Source organism: Falco naumanni, chromosome 5, assembly GCF_017639655.2.
Source record: "Falco naumanni isolate bFalNau1 chromosome 5, bFalNau1.pat, whole genome shotgun sequence".
NCBI classification, from domain to species: domain Eukaryota; kingdom Metazoa; phylum Chordata; class Aves; order Falconiformes; family Falconidae; genus Falco; species Falco naumanni.
The window spans coordinates 85,305,098-85,322,954 of record NC_054058.1 but is presented as its reverse complement, the minus strand read 5'-3'; the positions used below and the strand labels follow the sequence as shown (position 1 = coordinate 85,322,954).

Here is a 17,857-nt window from a genome sequence, read left to right as displayed (position 1 = left end):
CAAACTGACATCAGATATTAACTGCCATTGGGCTTGAAGAAGAACGAATCCTACTCAAAGAACGATGGATGTGTTTTGCTTCTCTTTTGTGTTATCTGGAATCCTCACAAAACAATCATTTTCATGTAAAGCTTCTCATTCTTTCCTTTCCTCTCCCTTGCTGCCCCCTCCCCCCATTTATTTTCTCTGCATTTAGTCAAAACACAGCACACAGCTCTGTGCTTATACATTTATCTATTGTACTCCCACCGAAAAGTCATTGTGCTACTTACTGTAAACATAGGTAATAAGATATGGCCCCAATGACCCCAAAAGTGCTTTAGAAAAGGTGTGGCTAGGAGAGATAGGGCAACGCAACAGAGTACATTCAGTTTGGTGGCCAACCTGGAAACATAGCAGAGCTTTCCTTATCCTAGTCTTTTGACCTCAGCCTGCATCGTCAGCCGGAAGATTTACACAAAAATTCAGGCATCAGCTGTGCCCTCAGAACCACCTGGTTTTGCTTTGTTGGACTTTCTGTTAAGCTGCTAGAGCTGCAGAGTGTAAATGAAGTTGGAAATTGGCCTATCCAGCACTATTCATACATGGCTTTTTTTCCTGACGTGTTAAGGAGGATCTCTGCTTTAAAATGGAATTTTGCTCATGGTTGAAATTCAGGATTTAACCTATGCAACTATATTCCAGATTTCTGTGATAAGACCACTGAAATCACAGCTCCTCAGTCTTCTTTCATGGAAGGTTTTAGGAAAAAAACTAAATGGAAACATGAGTAAATATACTCTGTCCAAGACCTGGAGAATTCCCCAGTGCTGTTTTTCCAACAGTAAAGTATCTTTTCTATAGGAGAAGTTACAGGCTGGAAAGACTCATTCAGATACTGCCCAAGTCCTCCGGCTTGCCTGGGGCACACCTTTAACGCATAAAGCCAAGCAGTGCCATATGAAAAAGATGATCATGGAAGCACTGGCTGGGTGTACTAGAGCACACCTGGAATTTTTCCTCCTTCCAGCAACGATGTTCTGCATAAGCAAGGCAAACTCTGGGCAGAGCAAAGAAAACATTATTTGTCATTAAGGAGAACAGCTCAGAGCAGCCTGAGATGGGGAGAGGGAAAAGGTCTGGCTGATGTCAGGAGGCTGGCGAAGCGGCCATCCCGCTCAGCCCGTGGAGTCTGGAGCCCTTCCCGTACCAGGGGCCTGGGGCTGAGCCGTGCCGAGCCTTGCGGGGCCCGGCGGCGCCCGGCGCCGCGGCTGCAGTTGCGGGCAGCGCCCTCGAGGTGGAACCTTCTCACCGAGGCTGCGGCGGCGCTGCCGGGCGGCGGGCGCGGCCCCCGGCGCTGCGCGACCCCGGCGCTGCGGGCCGGCCCGGGCGCTCCCAGCCGGCGGCGCGGGGCCCGGAGCGGAGCGCTCCGCAGCGTCCTGTGCGAGCGGGGGATGCCGCCGGCCTGGGGAGCGCCTCTGAGGAGAGCAGTAAACTTCCAGACTGTTCCAGCAAAGTACTCCCGACCGTGACCCTTACCCGCCGGGGCGGCGCTGGCTCCGCGCTGCCGCCCCCCCCCCCCCCCCCCCCCCCCCCCCCGGCAGCCTGAGGAAACGCGGGAACTCTGCCACCCGGCATCCGAGCTGCCAGCCGGGGATGGGGCGAAAAGCGCCGGGAAGCCTCCCTTATGGCATCGATCCGATGAGGGAGGAGACAGCTCCGCTGCCCGCGGAAGGTGGGATGGGGATGGAGGGTCCGCACCCAGGTGGAAGCCGCGTCAGACAGCGCCGGACCCTCCCGGTGCCCCCCCGCCTGCTCCCGCTGCCCCACCGCCACCGCCTCAGCCCGTACTGGCTTCCTCTGCTCGGCCATCCCGCGGCAAACACTTGTCCGGCACGGCGCCCCGGCGGAGCGGGGGGGGCCGGGGGAGGGCGGTCCGGCCGCGGGCTGCCCCACGGGCGGATCCGGCGCCCGGCGGGGCGGGGCGGGGCGGGGCGGGGCGGGGCGGGCGGGCCCGGGGCCGCAGCCCGCGGCGGTTGGGGATTCACATGGAGCCGCGCCGCGGAGCGCCGCCGTCTTCAGCACCAAGAACAGCTACAAGTGCGGCGCCGCGCCCCCGCCGCGCCCTGCCCGCCCCGCCGGAGCCGCGGTAAGCGCGGGCCGCGCCGTCCCGCTCCCGCCGGCGCCCGGGGTCACCGCGCCGCGGGGCGCCTGGCGGGAACCGCTCCGCCGGGGAGGAGGCCGGCCCGGGGGGCGGGGGCTGGGAGGTGTTTTCTCTCTTGGCTGTGAACGGCACGGCCGGGCCGGTGCGTGGGTCCGCCGCTGCCATTGAGCGGCGAGGCGGCAGGGGGTGGATATCGTCACGGGGGCTGAGCCACCGGTCCCAAAAAGTTGGTGTTTTTTTTTTTTTTTTGTGTGGCTTTTTTTTTTTTTTTTTTTTTTTTTTTTTCAGGCGAGGGGAGGAGGAATAAAGAAGGAGACAGCGGAGCAGGTTCGGCTTGGCTAACCGCGAGTGTTATGCAGCACTACGGAAGCCGCTCTCCCGGATACCTGTCCCAGGCTGAGCTCCGGCATGCGAAGCTGACGCTACTGGGGGAAGCGATTTGAGACGAGGCTTGTGCAGAAATTACCTCATGCTATTCCCGATCGGCGCCGAGTATTAATTCCAGTGACCTCTACAGTAATATGGATATGCAACTCTTTTCGATCAAGGTATCTGTGCATGTGTGTGTGTCGCCTTTAGTTCTTATTTTAAGGAGAGAGGAATCCAGCAATAATGCAAGTTTTGCCTCAGTTAACGTTTTTGGGCTGGGCAATCCTCCCCGTCTGCTTCGTGGCGCCGGGGGCTTCTTTTTTTTTTTTTTTTTTCCCTTCTTTAATTATTTATCATTCTTATTGTCGATATCCTCCCCCAACCAGCTCTAACGAAAGAGGTCTCGGGCACGGTGCCGTCACAGCAGGGAGCAAAAAGGGAGAATGTCGGTGCTTACGAGCACTGAGATCTCCCTCTCGCTTCCTTAACTGGGGGCTCTCCCAGCCCCGAAGGGAGGGGGCACAGGGGTTCCCCCGCGCTCCCCGCCGTCCTGCTCACGTTTCGCTGACTGGGAGGGGAGAGGGGGCTCCCGCCGCCGCCCCGGTGGGATGGGGCCAGCCCTGCCCGCCGCCCTAACTTCCCGTTCGGCTCCGGGGCCGGGCGAGCCGCCGCCCGCCCGCCCGTACCGCACCGCACCGCCTGCCTTGCGGGCTTCGCTCCCTCGGCTCCGCGGGGGGACCCCCGCGTCCCTGGGATGGGAAGGGGACGGGGGATCCCGCCGGGCTCCGGGGGCTTCCTTCCCCCAGGAAGAGGGCGAGAGGCTGCGCCGGCTTGCGGCGAGGGGTTAGCTGTCCCCGGCGTAGAGCGGCATCCCCCCGCGCTGGCATGCGTTTGTTGCGAGAACCCGAAGTGGTGGCAGGTGGATGTATATGACACGTTTAAAAAACCCAACCCCAAAAAACAAACACCACAAACTCAAGTAATAAAAATCGATCAGTGACCCAAAGTGCATGCAAATCCGGCGTTGGTGTTCTGGAGTTTGCAAGCTTCTGACCGCTGGGACCTGGGATTCATTAAAAGAGACTTAGGTTTTCATTGAGGGGGAGCAGGAGCGCATTAAAGCTGACCAGTTGATGCAAGGAGAGGCGGGAAGCACCGGCGGCTGCAAATAAAAAGCAACGCTTGTTTTTGCACCGCCGCTGGCGGAGGTGCGGTGCTCCCGGCCGGGGCTCGGGGCTAGAGGGACCGCCGGAGCCTGGGCTGCAGGCGGGAGCCCCGCATGTGCCCGCCGCCCGCCGCGCACGGCCCGCCTCGGGGGCAAGGCCGTGGGGCGAGGCAGCTCAAAGCCGTCCTGCGGCCGCTAAACGAGAGGAGCGAGGCCCCGGTGAAAGCCGCGCCAGGGCTGTGCAGGAATCCCTCAACAACGGGCGTCAGCTGGGGTACGGGTGAGCCTGGGAAGAGAAATAATAATAATAAAAAATAGCTCGGCTAAGTAAAGTGGAGAACAATAGGGGGCTCCCTTCAAGGGTGAGACGCCACGGTGATGGGCGATGGTCGGGGAGTTGCGCGAGGAGCGGCGGCTCGCCCAGCCCGGGGGGCGCTCCCCGGGCCCCTCCGCCGGGCGGTGCCGGCCGGGGCCGGGCGGGCTGCACTAGCCCTTCCCGGGGCCGAGCAAGGTGCCGGGATGCGTTAGGAGCCGAAAGGCAGCTGGGGAAGCACGGCGGAGCCGCGCGGAGAGCCGGTGCGTGGCCGGCTGTTCGCTCCCGGCGGTGCGGAGCGCGGTGCGGAGCGCGGTGCGGAGTGCGCGGGTGCGGTGCGCGACGCTGGGTGGAACGCGCAGGGTGCGGTGCGGAGTGGCGGGTGGGATGCGCGGGTGCGGTGCGGAGTGGCGGGCGGGATGCAGCGGCATGCAGTGTGCGGGGCTCGCCGTCACCCTCGGCCCCGGGGGACGCGGCCGCTGGCCGGGGCCGCCAGCGGGGTCGGGCGCGGACACGGGGGGCTTTGCCACTGGACGCCCCGGGGTGACACCGGGAGGTGGCTGCCTTTGGCGGGGCAGGCTGAGCAGCGCTATCAGCGCCTGCTCTGAACCCAGCTGTGCCGGCTGGGGAGCGGGAGTCTGTGGGAAGAGGGTGAAATGAAAACAAAAACAACAGAGGAAGCTCTCCTGGGCTGCCAGGGAAAATCTCCTTGGTCATCATTTGCCAGACCTGAGGTGAAACCAACTCTAAAGGTGTTAATATTGATGGGGTTTATTCAGCTGTGAGAGCAGACAAGGGCAGAGGGAAATATCGGATGCTGGTTCCTTTTTAAATATTGTAAGCTTCTGTTAGTCTCACCTGGGCAGAAGGGCCTGTGCTGGTTTTTAGCAGGGCAGCTCGTTTGGAAAATGGCTATTTGCAGGGTAGAAAGTGAAGGCAGGTGCTCTGGGGTGTTTGAAAAGGGGCTGATCAGGCTGAGTGGAGACCTTCCTCTCATGGTGCACTAGGAAGAAATAGTTCCTGTAAACGAGATGCTGAGGGTGATTTGCCTTGAAGTCGTGGTTATTGTGTAAAGGTTACCTCTCTGGCAGGGGCGCAGCAAATCATTACGGAAGAGCTGAGGTAGATAAGACTACTTACACCAGTGAAGAATTCTCCTGCAAGTTAGGAGTTGCCATGTCAAGGCCAAAGGTTTTCCAAATTCCCTTCTCTTGTCAGCAGAACCCATTAATCTTCTGTATGTGTCAGGCTACTGTATGCAGGTGGCAACTCTTTACTTGCTCTGTGTGGAAATTCAGCTATTTGTTCATCACTGGATGCTGTGCAGGAGAAAGAGGCAACTTTTATGAACACTAAAATGAACATTAGCAAGATAATTCTTATTGGATAGTTCAGAAGTAATGTATCAGTAGTAAAAAGTCAAAGTAATCACATTTTTGTGATTTATTTTTTCTCCTCGGAGCTTCACAATGGAAGATGCTGTTATTTTGTTTTCATTCAGTAAAACCAGATCAGTTTTGCATTGACTGGACAATCTGACATTTTGTGAAAGTAGAAATGGGTTTTTACCCTAAACTTCCTCCTTTTCTAGTTCACAGAATATTGTTTTTATTGTATTTTAGTGCAATTCCAACTGTGCTTCAAATGCAATGACAAATGAATTTTTTGGCCTCAAAGAAATTCTTAAATACTTCTCCTCGGATGTTTTTTTCCCCCCACTAAGCAGCTTTTTTTGTCCCTCAGTAAAGGGTTCATGTCTGTCTGGTTGGCAATGTCAATTTGAAAATGTTCTGTGAAGTTCAGTGAATGTGTTTTCCTCCTTATGCTGCGGAGAGTCCTGCTTGCTCTTGTGGCTGTCTTAACTGTGAGATTTTTTTAAAAACAATGTTTCCAGGTGATTGTATTGAATATTTCTATATGATTTCAGCCACGACTTCAGTGCCTGCAGAAGATGGCTCTTTCAGGAGCTTTGTTACCAAAATAGAGACATTGCCTGTATTTATTTAAGTATTTTTTATTCTTTAGACCTTTTCATCAACATAACTCCCATAATAAGCCTATCTCTCGGTGCAGTGAGTCTGTGGTTGGAGTAAGCGATTGGTCCAGGCACATGCTGATGCACTGACTCTGGCAACATGGTATCAAAACACCCAACCTTCAGTACCAAATATCTGATAAAGCTGAATGATTTTATAAAGGAAGCAATTTCAGAACCAGACACTACATGCAGAAGTTTCCATGTCCCCTGTCTTGCAGTACCCCGCCTCCTTAGGTTTAAAAATAAATATATATTCTAGCAGAACAAGTGGAGGTTTGTGCTGAAATACTGACTTTAAAAATAGAAATATGTTCTGATAATGCCAGATATTTTTAATGAATTAAACCCAAGAGAAGCATGTATTCCAAGGTGACTGGAAGGGAGGCTTTGTGGTGTACTTACTCTTGGACTGTGCTGGGGAAATGTGCGAATTCCTTCTCTGAAGTCATGTTTCCAGTGAACACCAACTACGACAGTGGGGAACCTGGTAAATTGAGAATATATCTGCATTAATTCAAACTTTTATGGTCAATTGGAAAAGGACGATGGACTTTGAATGAAGTCTCTGCTTATGAGGAAAGTTCATTCAGGCTTTATAGCCCAGAGGCCCATGCTTTTTCAATAAAATTCATTGATAAAAATGGAGTTTATTTAGATCAGATGCTTTCTGCTTAGCTACACAAGCTTACAACGTTCTGTAAAAGTTAATATCAATCAATATATGAAAAGCAGTGTGGCATGAATAAATTAGGCAGTGTAATAGAAGCTTTTATTTCTTAGGTAACATAAAAAAAGACTAAAAGGTCTTAAATTTTTAAAAAGAACATTTTAAAATTTTATTTCTCTTTTATAGACAAGCTGTGGACACTTGCAGCAAAGAAACATACCTTCTCATGAAAACATGCAAGCTGAGGCAGAGCAATTAGTGCTTATATAGACTATAATGTTGAAAAATGCTTATTATCAATTCCTTTAACTTTCATTCAGTTCCAGATAAGTTATTGGACTGAGGATACTGGGCTCACTGTAGTTTCTCCGTTGTTGTTGGAATTTGGGTTGCAATAGATGAATTCATCACTGTTTGTAGAAAGACTGACAGTTGTTTTACTTTGTGGGAGTTCTTTGGCTGTAAGGAATTGACCTGAGGCTGGGAAAGAGAAAAAGCAGCATTTCTTTCCTTCATGAATATTTTCATTTTTTCAGTGGTGCTTTCTTGTTCTCTGTAGACTGTTAAGTAAGAATTGTCTTATCTTTTATTCCCTTGGAGAATTGCTCCCTGTATGGGTGGTACATACATGCATAGACTAATGATTTGGTTGTTCATTGTGGAACCAGAAAGGAAATTGTCTCCATGTCTATTTTAGGGGTAGCTACAACTTTTACTATTTACTATTTTGAACCCCTTGTTTTTGTACTGAGGCAATCAAGACAACAGATGGTTGAGGCTAGTTAGTAGTTCATACAATCTTTTCTCTATAGTGTGGGCCATATAAGAAACACCCCATGGGGCTGGATCAACTCACACAGTGATGTTACTCAAGTTTCTCCATTTGCAACTGAGTCTGAGTTTGGCTCGTGGGGCTGAAGCTACAGCAGTTTTGTAAACTATGTGCCCAAAAGAAGCCAAAGGAGAACGATGGGATTATTGCATAAAGCAGCACAGACTGTTTCATTTAGATTCAACCCTGAGCCAAATTCAAGCACAACTAAATGTTAAGAGGCACCAAAAGTCCTGTGTGCTGCTGTTCCCAACTGCAGTGATTTTACTCGCTTCCATTTCATGTTTCATTTTCAAGTCGTTGCTCTGTTACCAAATCACAGTGAGATACCTTTACATTCAATGGAAGACTTTCCATTGTACATCTTTTTTTCTCAGGTCTTTGAATAGCCAATATTTAAAATCTCTTCTTCAGCTCTTGTGAACTTAGTATTATCATTTGGGGAAAAATGTAACAAAATAAATGTAAGAAGGGGATGATCAGTTTAAAGCATTATTAAACCACATTTTGAGCTTTGTTATCACATAATGTATAAAAATCTTGTGGAAAATAATTCAAAATGTCTTTGAAAAACAGTATAGTTGTCTGTAACTGTCTTCTAATTTTGTTTATAATTGTCTTCTAATTTGATCGTATTTTTGGTAGGAACCAGTCAGATCACTAGAGACAAAGTACGTATCTACAGATGAGCCTGTTGCCTGGATTTTCTGTATAGGCAATGAGGTAGGCACTTGTTCAATGTGATCAATTTCGTAATAAACAAAACTTTTTTAAAGAAAAGAACTGGATAAATTGCACCCTAAGACATCCACTGCTTTCCATAGCCTATCACAGATGCTTTGAGAGACTGGCTTAGATGCAGTAGCCCACAGTGTGCCCATCTAGTTATCAGGTAAAATTAGTTCTCCCTCTCTTCTTCTCAGAGGTCTAAAAATTTATTCAGACGTGTAATTCTGTTAAACATTGAAATAAATAAATGTCACTCGAGAATTAAAGTGGGGTCAATTTAGACATATTTATAACAGTCAGGCAGGTGTTTAGATATGTAAGCTGAAATCCTGATCTTGTTAAAATCAGTGGGACTTCTCCAGATGTCAGCAGGGGCGCAACTTTGTTCCTACTTAATGTGGTCCAAATGCAAGCAGAGAATAGAGACCTTGTTAACGTTGGACCTCAGCTCAAGTGAAATGTCGGAAAGAGCATACTGGATGTTCGGCTGGTTTCCTAACAGAATACATTCTCCTCTTTTTGATTAAGAAATCAGCTACCTTTTCACGAAAGTAATTTAGTGTTAGAAATGATCTGAAAGGCATTTTAGATATATGGTAAGCCCAGGAAAAAAGTGAATTCCACTGGAGAAATAATCAGTTTAATATCCAAATGAATTGAATGCGCTTCTATTGCAGCAGCTGAAGAGCGTGCTTAAATTCAGGAGCCTTGATTACTCAATTGTCAGAAATGGAACCTCTCCGTGAGTGAGAGTGTTAGTAGTTAATCCACTTCTATAGGCTGGAACAGAATGATACAGCAAAACAGAAAATACAATGTGTTACAGATCAAATCTGTTTCTGGATGTCATGCAATGTGAAGGTAAATACGAATTACTGGTTGGAATTTGAACACCAAGCTAAGTTTAGTTCCCCTGATTTGGCTTTTGCTCTGCTGGTATCATCAATTTCCTGGCTTGTAGTACAGCACAGCCAGGTGTTCAAATTCACAGAAGGCCAGGAATTACTCCCTTAAAGAATATAAAAAATAAAATGTAGGTGATGTAACTCATATTCAAAAGTAAATAAACTGTATGACAGGTATAAAACTGCTGAACGAAATGGCATTTCTCACTGTTTCTTTTGTTGTTGTGGTTTTTTTTTTTTCTTTCTTTTTTCTTTTTTTCCCAGAAGTACCTCAGCTGTAGGGCAAAATACAAGGACACAAGCTACTGACCTCCTCTTAACAGCAGGACCAGACATACTACCCTACACTTCACCATCAATTAAGAGCAATTGAAAACCTCTCAGAAAACCTGATCAACTAATAACATCAGCGGACATCTTTTGTAAAACACGTTTTATGTACTTCTGCTGAGATCCTTTTTCTACCTACCACATGGTTCTATATTACTTACTGGGCACTGATGGTAGCCTCCAGAAAGTGCAGCTTCAAATGGTCACCCTCATCCTTTAGCAAGAAGAAAATCTGGATACTGGATAGCAACAACGTCTTCAGAGAAAATGGTATACGAAGGAAAACGATTAGTTTCCTGCCATTGTTTCTTCCTGTTAGCAGCCAAATTCTACTGGATACTCACCCTGATGCAAAAAACTCATGGCCAGGAATATGCTCACTCCATCCGACTGGATGGGGACATCATCTTGGGAGGACTGTTCCCTGTTCATGCAAAAGGGGATAGAGGGGTGCCTTGTGGTGAGCTCAAGAAGGAGAAAGGGATCCACAGACTAGAGGCAATGCTGTATGCAATTGATCAGATTAATAAAGACCCTGATCTTCTTGCCAATATCACCTTAGGTGTCCGGATCCTTGACACGTGTTCCAGGGACACTTATGCGTTGGAGCAGTCCTTAACATTTGTGCAAGCATTGATAGAAAAAGATGGTTCAGATGTGAAGTGTGCTAATGGTGACCCACCTATTTTCACTAAGCCAGACAAGATATCAGGTGTGATAGGTGCTGCAGCAAGTTCTGTGTCCATTATGGTCGCAAATATTTTAAGACTTTTTAAGGTAAGGAACATTTTCTATCGTTCTTCTAAATTTCAAGCACAATGAAATAAATGTGGTGATTGTGTTGTGTTACCTTCAAAAAAGAAAAGGCTTTTCCAGATTCAGAAATCTGAAATGGTTTGTTTGCCCTTTCAAAGCAAAGGGGGACCCCCCCGCCCCAAACAAAAAAAGCAGTGATTTTAGACGCTAATTTAAGGTGCCAAATGCCAATTTTGAAGCACATTTTAACTCTTTAAGGATTTGCATTCTTCTTTTTTTGTTACTCACATTTACTCCATATTGAGCATTTATGTTCATCAAAACTAGGCTGAGATTGATTTTCCAAGTTTCCAGGAGAATGAAATATAACGTTTAAACACAAATACATTTGTAGGAGGGCCAGATAATTTCCCTGCATAGGAAGATGTGCCAGTGATAGTCTGGTGCTATTGATGGGCATGTCTAGCCAAATACAGTGTACTGAAGTATCTTTGATTTCCTTGAAATCTTAACTTCCCCTGTTTTTTTACAAGGTGATCTTTTTTTTCCCAGACTTTGCTATCACTTTTGAGAGATTACTTTTGAACAACAGTTGTACTGGCATTTCCTTCCATGTACTTTATTAAGCTCTGACATAAATAATGGAAAGTAAACCTGCCACTTTCGAACTTTCTAAGTTAGATGGGAAGATGAACACATTCTAATCAATCAACTTGGCTGGAACAGATCAGGCAGCAGATATTTAATTTTTAATCCTGTGCAATGGCAAACAGATGATGGTAGGTTTAGCACTTGTTTCTACACACAGAACAACTAACTTTTGTCTGAATGTATTACTGTCCTACTGTTGTTCAGACTTGTTCCTTCTGTTCAGAAATCTTGCCTTATGTTCTATAGCTTCACAACCACCGAAGACTGTTTCTTTGACTTTGGTGGAGAAGGTTCTGGTAATGTTATATATTACTGTTATGTATTTTGAGAAGTGTTGCACTTTTTTTCTCATTGTTGTAACTGAGAGATGAATTAGAAGTAAGGAAATATTGGATTTTTTTTTTTTTAAGGTTTCCTAAATTGGCAAAGACTGTTTCAGTCATGAAATTCTCTTTAAATGGGGATTTTTGTCCTTCCTTTTGGTTCTCCCATAAAGGGGATAATGGTGGATTTACGGTTCAGTGGAGGAACAAAGTGCCTGCTGGTTTGTGGTTAGGTGTTCATCAGAATCTCAGAACTGTTTCTAGCTGCAGTTACTGCACAGGTTTGATAGTAGTGGACGTGTTCCAGCCATTCGTTTTCTTGTCAAAATCAAATACACAAAACTAAGCTAAGACTTAAAAGCGTTCTATATGGAGAACACCTCTGGAGCCATGCCCAGTGGTGGAGACCTGTCGTTCCTGGGAACAATCACGCATATTGTGGGAAGTGTCTATTTGTAATTTCACATCCTTTCTTGAAGTTGTGTTACCCTATTAAATAACGCATAGATCTGAAGTAATGATAGATGGAAAAGACACTTTAATACTTATCATAATGCAAGGCCTCATAGACGCTGACTTACACCCAGTTTTGAGTTGAATGCAGGGCTGTAGACTGATTTAAGAAACTAAGCCTTGTAAGACATGAATTAACTGTGAATTAAGAGCAGTAAGAAGGAGAGATGCCTATGAATTGTCTAAGATAGCAGCAATTTGTCTTCTGAAACCATGACAGCTACCTCCTGATTTCCATTATGCAATAAGATTGCAAATAACGTTCTACTGCAGTCTTAATCAATACAGGGTCATGTGATATCCCTCTGGGGAAAGATCTTATTTACCCATTTAATTGATGTAACACAGCTGCTGGCAAAAGGAGGAGACATCTCTTTTAGTTTTAATTATAGATCCTGCACAAATATTCTTAATAATGTAAAAAATGACAAATTATACCCTTTAACATCTGATGTTGGACCTGCATCTGAAGTCTTTTTTTATACCTTCATCTTAGGAATAAATCTGTATCTCTGCATGAGTAAAGGCTTCTGGATAAGGCCCTCAGTTAGCAGCACTGTAGAAACCATTCACAGTGGTTGTAGTCAAGAGGATTAATAAATTAAGGGCCATTTGCCAGAAATATAGAAGTATAACCCAGTCTGGGATTGTACTGAGACCAAAGACATGTGCTGAAATTCTCAGCTGCTGGATCCCCACAGCTCTGCAGCTAAGGACCAGGACGCAGGTCCATACTCACAAAGGCTCCAGGTATGAAATTGTGTTTACTGTATCTTGATATATGCCCAGGTGGGGCACTCGGCTGGTGTAAATGCTTTGTAAGGTCAGTGATGACCATCATGGAAATGCCTTTTTCCGTTGTATTCAGGACGAGTGCGATTTATCCGTATTTCTGTCTTAACAGTTCTATTTAGCAAGTTGAACCTGTAATTTTAAGTTCAGTATTGCTTTAATATCTGCTTTGAAGTTCCTAAATGTCAGACCTACATACTTCTTGAGAACATGGTTATCCAGTAAAATTTTAATCTGTGATGAAATTGTGAGAAGTATATCACTCAGCGTGAATGCACAAAGATAGCCTGAGAAATGTTATGCTGAGCAGCTCATATTTTCAAGCTGCTATTTTTCTTTTTATTGCCATTTTCCCCCTTTCTTTTATTGATTTTACAACATAAAACACACAGAGCAATAGTCCTAGCTGATGATCTGGTGAATAACATAAACTGATTGATAGTCATGGCATCCTTTTATCTAAGTGTTTTCATGAGAAGAGGGGAGAGGAGGGCATCACAGAAAATGACCTTGATCTATAGAGTCTCCTGGTCAAAAGGCTCACGTTGATTTCTTCTCTGTCCTCTCTCCTTTTGTGAATTTCTAGGCGCACCACTGCTTAGCAGGTGATTTTCTGTAGGTCTTACCCTACAGTAGGTCCAAAACATTAAGGTTCAAATTTGGACAGCCTCAGTTTCACATGTTGATGTTTTTATACCTTTCAGAGGCACTTTACATACAGGAAACACTTGTTCAAGGAATTAACTGTTTGAAAGTAGACCTGTTATTCCTTGATTATTGTAAGGAGGCTGCTTTTTGCCTTATACTACTATGGTGCTTGATGCAAAAAGATTGTACAAAAGCTTTCAGAATTTGGAGATGGTCTTGCTACAAATGTAGTGGAAAAGGAAGGGACCTTCAGAGGCGAGCACAGGACTGTGCTAGGTAGCTGCCCACTTAAACAGTTCTTTATGGATCTCAGGACACATTGCCCCCACTTGAAGTTGCAGGCTTTTGAAGTGTTTTTTATCAGAGAATGATAGAAGTGGGTTGCTTCACAAGGGAAATTGAGACAGGAACCAGCAAGGCAAGAGAGGCCTGAATGAGAAGAACAAAACAGGTCTGTCCACGTAACCAGGTTCAGCCAACAGTCCAGTGATTGCCAGACAAGTCCATAGCAGTGGGGCAGGACCAAGGCCAGCCAAGAAGTCAGGTCGGGAAGGTGAGGTCATGATCAGCAAGGTAGGAGGCCAGCAGCATGTCTTCAAGCAGGAGCTAAGGGCAAGGGCCAGAGCTGAGACGCAGCTGCCAAGCAAAGAAGGTAGACAGAGGTGCTGATGAGGCTTCTCACTGCTCTTCCTCACAACTTAGCTCTTTTCCTGGGCTGATCCAGGGTCACGAGTCTGCACCATAGTGGAGGTGACCTTGAACACATGGAGCCAAATCCAGGGCTAGGGAAGGGAGGGTGCTGCAGAGCCGGTTGGTGCATTCAGGGCCTTGGCAGTTTTTTAGGGTTTCCCATGGCAGTGATTGTAGAAAAAGGATGGACAGGCATGGGCCAGCCTCTTTCCTTTCTTCTGGTGCACCAGGAGCTGCTTTTTCCTCTGGGTAACAGAAAGTGACGTTGGTGTTTGTTTTTTTTCAGTCTGGAAATCCTGCTGGGTTTCTGTTTAACTAGTTGGATCTATGGAGGGGCTGGCTATCTCAGATGGCCGGCTCTCACTAGCACAAAGGCAACCTTTCTGTGAGCTTGATCAGTCAAAATCTTACTCTTAGACCACTCTTTGGCTTTCTTTCACTGAAATTTTGGCTTTCTGTAGGGTGCTCAGGCGCATCCAGGTGGTATCCTTTAGCTGGTTTGTGTGATGCTCCTAAGCGTCTGGGTTGTTCCCAGCCCCTCAAAACCTGGCCTGGAGGAAACAAGAGACTCTGTAACTTAACTCACTTCATGTTTTATTTCCCTGTATTCAAAGTTTCTACTTCTTTAATAACTGAATAACTCATGTCAATGGTTAAAATCTGCTGCAAAAAAGAGACACATTTGTTTTCACTAGTGTCCTCCCATCCAAAAACCTCACACTATTTCTGAACTCCTTGGTACACTCCATCTGTCACCTTCACACATCTTCTAGCCAATGTCACACTAGGTGCAGCCTAGGGATGACGGTTTGCATGTGAATTGGGATGGGTGGACAGCATGCTTGGTGAATTTTGATCTTAAGCTCTTACGTATGTATTTATGTATAGGCATATAGAGCCAAAATATTCATCAACAGTTTTATTACTTTCCTTGCCTTGCTTTGCCTGGCTTTTTGCCTTGCTTTGCCTTGCCTTCTGTTTTTTCTTTTCTCAAGACCAAATTACTTATTTTCTCTTTTTGGTCAAATTCCTTTCTTGCTGCATCACTGTAATCCACTTTAATAGCTGCTGTCTGGAGGGACAAATACTCACTTCACGCACATTTGCCTTATACATTTCATAATCATTTACCTCTTCAGAAGCACAAGTACAAATGGCGTTGTGGAGTTACTCTTTCAACTTCACGTGCAGTTATCCATAATGCAAGGGGTACTTTCTTTGTAAATCTAGACGTGAATATATTATTTCCCTCAGCATTTTGTTTATTTGCTTTGAATGTTTCCTTGCCTTATTTTGGGTTTTAGTGTGTATCTTTGGCTGGTAGCCTTGTGCAGCTACCAGAGCTGTACCTGGATGATGCTTTTTTTAGGCTTGGTTGCAGGTCTTTTTACATTTGGCTGCCATTTGGCACTTTTGCTGCCTTGTGTTCCAGACCTGCACAAAACAGCAGACAGGCCTCCCAGAAATGGGGGAATTACCGCTGTGCAGAGGCTAACCTCACTGAACTTCAGAAATACAGGGCTATGTATTTATTTGTGGTAATAGAGTGCTTCTCATGATTGAAGGGAATATGATGTAAACAAAACATAATAACGTTTTCCCAAACAATCTCAGAGATACTTTGTGAGGCAACCTGAGCCATACACAGATCCTGGTCCTGACTCTGTATCTATGGAGATTTTTGCACCTCATGAGCATTGCTGGCTTCAGAGGCTCTAGGGGGATGCAGGAGTCTGTCTGTTCCATGTGAGCCTTTCCATAGTGGAAGAGCTTTACCATATACTTCACAAGAAGAGAAGAACGGACTCAGGAATTTTACTTAACATATTGACTTTCATTAACAAAAAACGTTCTGCACTGATTAAAATATATCATTTTTCTGTTCACTGTTACACTATGTTTGTCAATAACATTTTCTTCTGCATAGCATTTGAAATTTGGAATAGGATATTTTTTTTTGTTGGTTAAAGCATATGTGGAAAGTCATGTGTGAAGTGTGAAGAAAAATTGTTGTTAGTAGGGAGAAGATAACTGAAACATTTTGAAGTCAGCTCTTGAGATGAACAGATTTGTTTTACTTTTGTTCTAGATAATATTTGCACTTTCTGAATCATTTTTAATTATCAAATGAACCCATTGCCAATGCATCCTGTTTAATTTTGCAGTGTTATTTGTAGCTTATGACAAGCGTATATCTGTTTAGTGCCTAAGCATCTTGTCATGTTATTGCTGGAAAATACCATTATAATAATTCAATTTTTTCTTCCCCCCCGCCCCCCCAATTTGGCCTCTTTTACAGGCCAATATCTATATTTCCATAGTAGTAGATACTTGATTATGCAAAAAAACTTTAATTCAACAATGATTCTTATGTCAGTACCAAGTTAAATGTGTTATGGTCAAGAAAGGCAAACACCATGTCAATACCAAGATAAAATTATAGGTACTACAGATATTTTGCAAGCATCAATAATGAAACTGTTGGGAAATTTTTTAGTTGCAGCCAGAGGAAATAATAGGTTTTCAGATTCTGTGAAAACTGCTAGGACTGATTAACATCAAATTTTATTTGTGCTAAACTGCTTGAGGCAAGGGAGTACAAAAGCAACTTGATGCATTCATTTAGTATTTTACAGTATGTTAGTTCCTTAAATATTCCTTTAAAGGTTTTATATTTTCAGTCTTCTCCCATTCCTGGATGGAGTTCTAAGTAGGGGTTAGAGCAAAGGGGCAATCTGGTTTTCTGTATTATTTTTCCATGTTTGTCATTGGTTTGCTACAAGGCTTTGAGAAGCATCTCTTGACCTTTTGGTGCTTCTCTTTTGTCATTTTGATTTGTTTGTATTTAACCATTTCACAGGAACAATTGGAGGCTTGATTAACATCTATTAAGTGTTTTAAGACGTCTCTCCTGTTTTTGTAGGCAAGATGAAGCTGTCTACAATGTTGAGGTTTTTATGTCATTCCATAGTCACAGTATGTGAGCACCCTACAAAGAGACTGCAGCTATTAAAGACCAACAGTCTGATTTTCTTTCTACTTTCCCAATGGGCGTTGGTGCTATATATATACACGTGTGTGTATATATATGCACTATATATGTACACACACATGTACAAAACTTTCCCTCACGTGAAGGGAGTATGCAGTGAGAATTATTTCACCTTTTCGTGGTTTTGCTGAGTTCCTACCACTGTATTAGGGTTGTTGGTATGTGACAGAAGCCCCTGAATTATTTGTTAAATAGTACCTATATTAATATAGATATCAGTCATCATTTAGCAAATGAAAAAAAATAAAAGGCTGAGAGGAGTCTAGCAGTAACAAGAATTTACTTAAGCACAAAGCCACAAATGCTACAGGCTTTTTTAAAGATCTTGCTAATAGAGGCATGTTTTATGTCTCTGCTAGTAAACAATACAAACCTGGCATAATTCTCTGGCACTGAGGCCAGCTGACACAGACAATCCACACCCTTATCATAAACTCCTTTATTCCCCCAAAACATGAGGCTGCATGCACATTGCTGGGAGGGAATGATTCCTGACCCATGCTGACTTCTGAAGGCTGTCTGGAAACCGGGAGGCTTGGCTGGCACAGGTCGCGGCTGAGTTATGGACCAGCCTGACAGTCTAGCAGTGGAGGCAGCTGAGCTGTTGCTGAGGGATGTGCTCTGAAATGATGTGATTTACCAGTGTAGACATCACTGCTGCTTTCTCAGGACAGAGCTCCTCTGCTTCTATGTCATGCTGAAGCAAAGCCAATGCACTGCAAGGATCGTTGGTGCTGTTTCAGTGTTTTAGTACAGCGATGTTAGTTTTATTAGCCATGATGAGAACTACATTAAGGCACTTTTTTCCCTTGTGGGTAAGTGTTTCAGTATGGTGACAGCTGTGCAATATGAATGGTCCTGCATTCTGACTGTCATCAGAAACCAGGCACTACTGTGTGTTACATCCAACTGGTAGACTTTGTGGGTTTGTGTATTTCCAT

General features: G+C 45.2%; 1 protein-coding gene across 3 annotated transcripts in view; it reads left to right on the top strand.

Moving 5' to 3' along the window:
• The first annotated feature begins 1,987 nt into the window (after window positions 1–1,987).
• GRM8 (glutamate metabotropic receptor 8) overlaps window positions 1,988–17,857 on the top strand; it is a 359,395-nt gene continuing 343,525 nt past the window's right edge. For 2 of the 3 annotated variants that reach the window (XM_040596729.1, XM_040596731.1), the window contains exons 1-4: window positions 1,988–2,128; window positions 2,432–2,691; window positions 8,173–8,250; window positions 9,426–10,268. In XM_040596729.1, the coding sequence (XP_040452663.1) occupies window positions 9,759–10,268 (510 nt within the window). In that variant the 5' untranslated portion in view covers window positions 1,988–2,128; window positions 2,432–2,691; window positions 8,173–8,250; window positions 9,426–9,758. The remainder of the gene's footprint in view (window positions 2,129–2,431; window positions 2,692–8,172; window positions 8,251–9,425; window positions 10,269–17,857) is intronic. The other variant, XM_040596730.1, reaches the window with a different exon arrangement.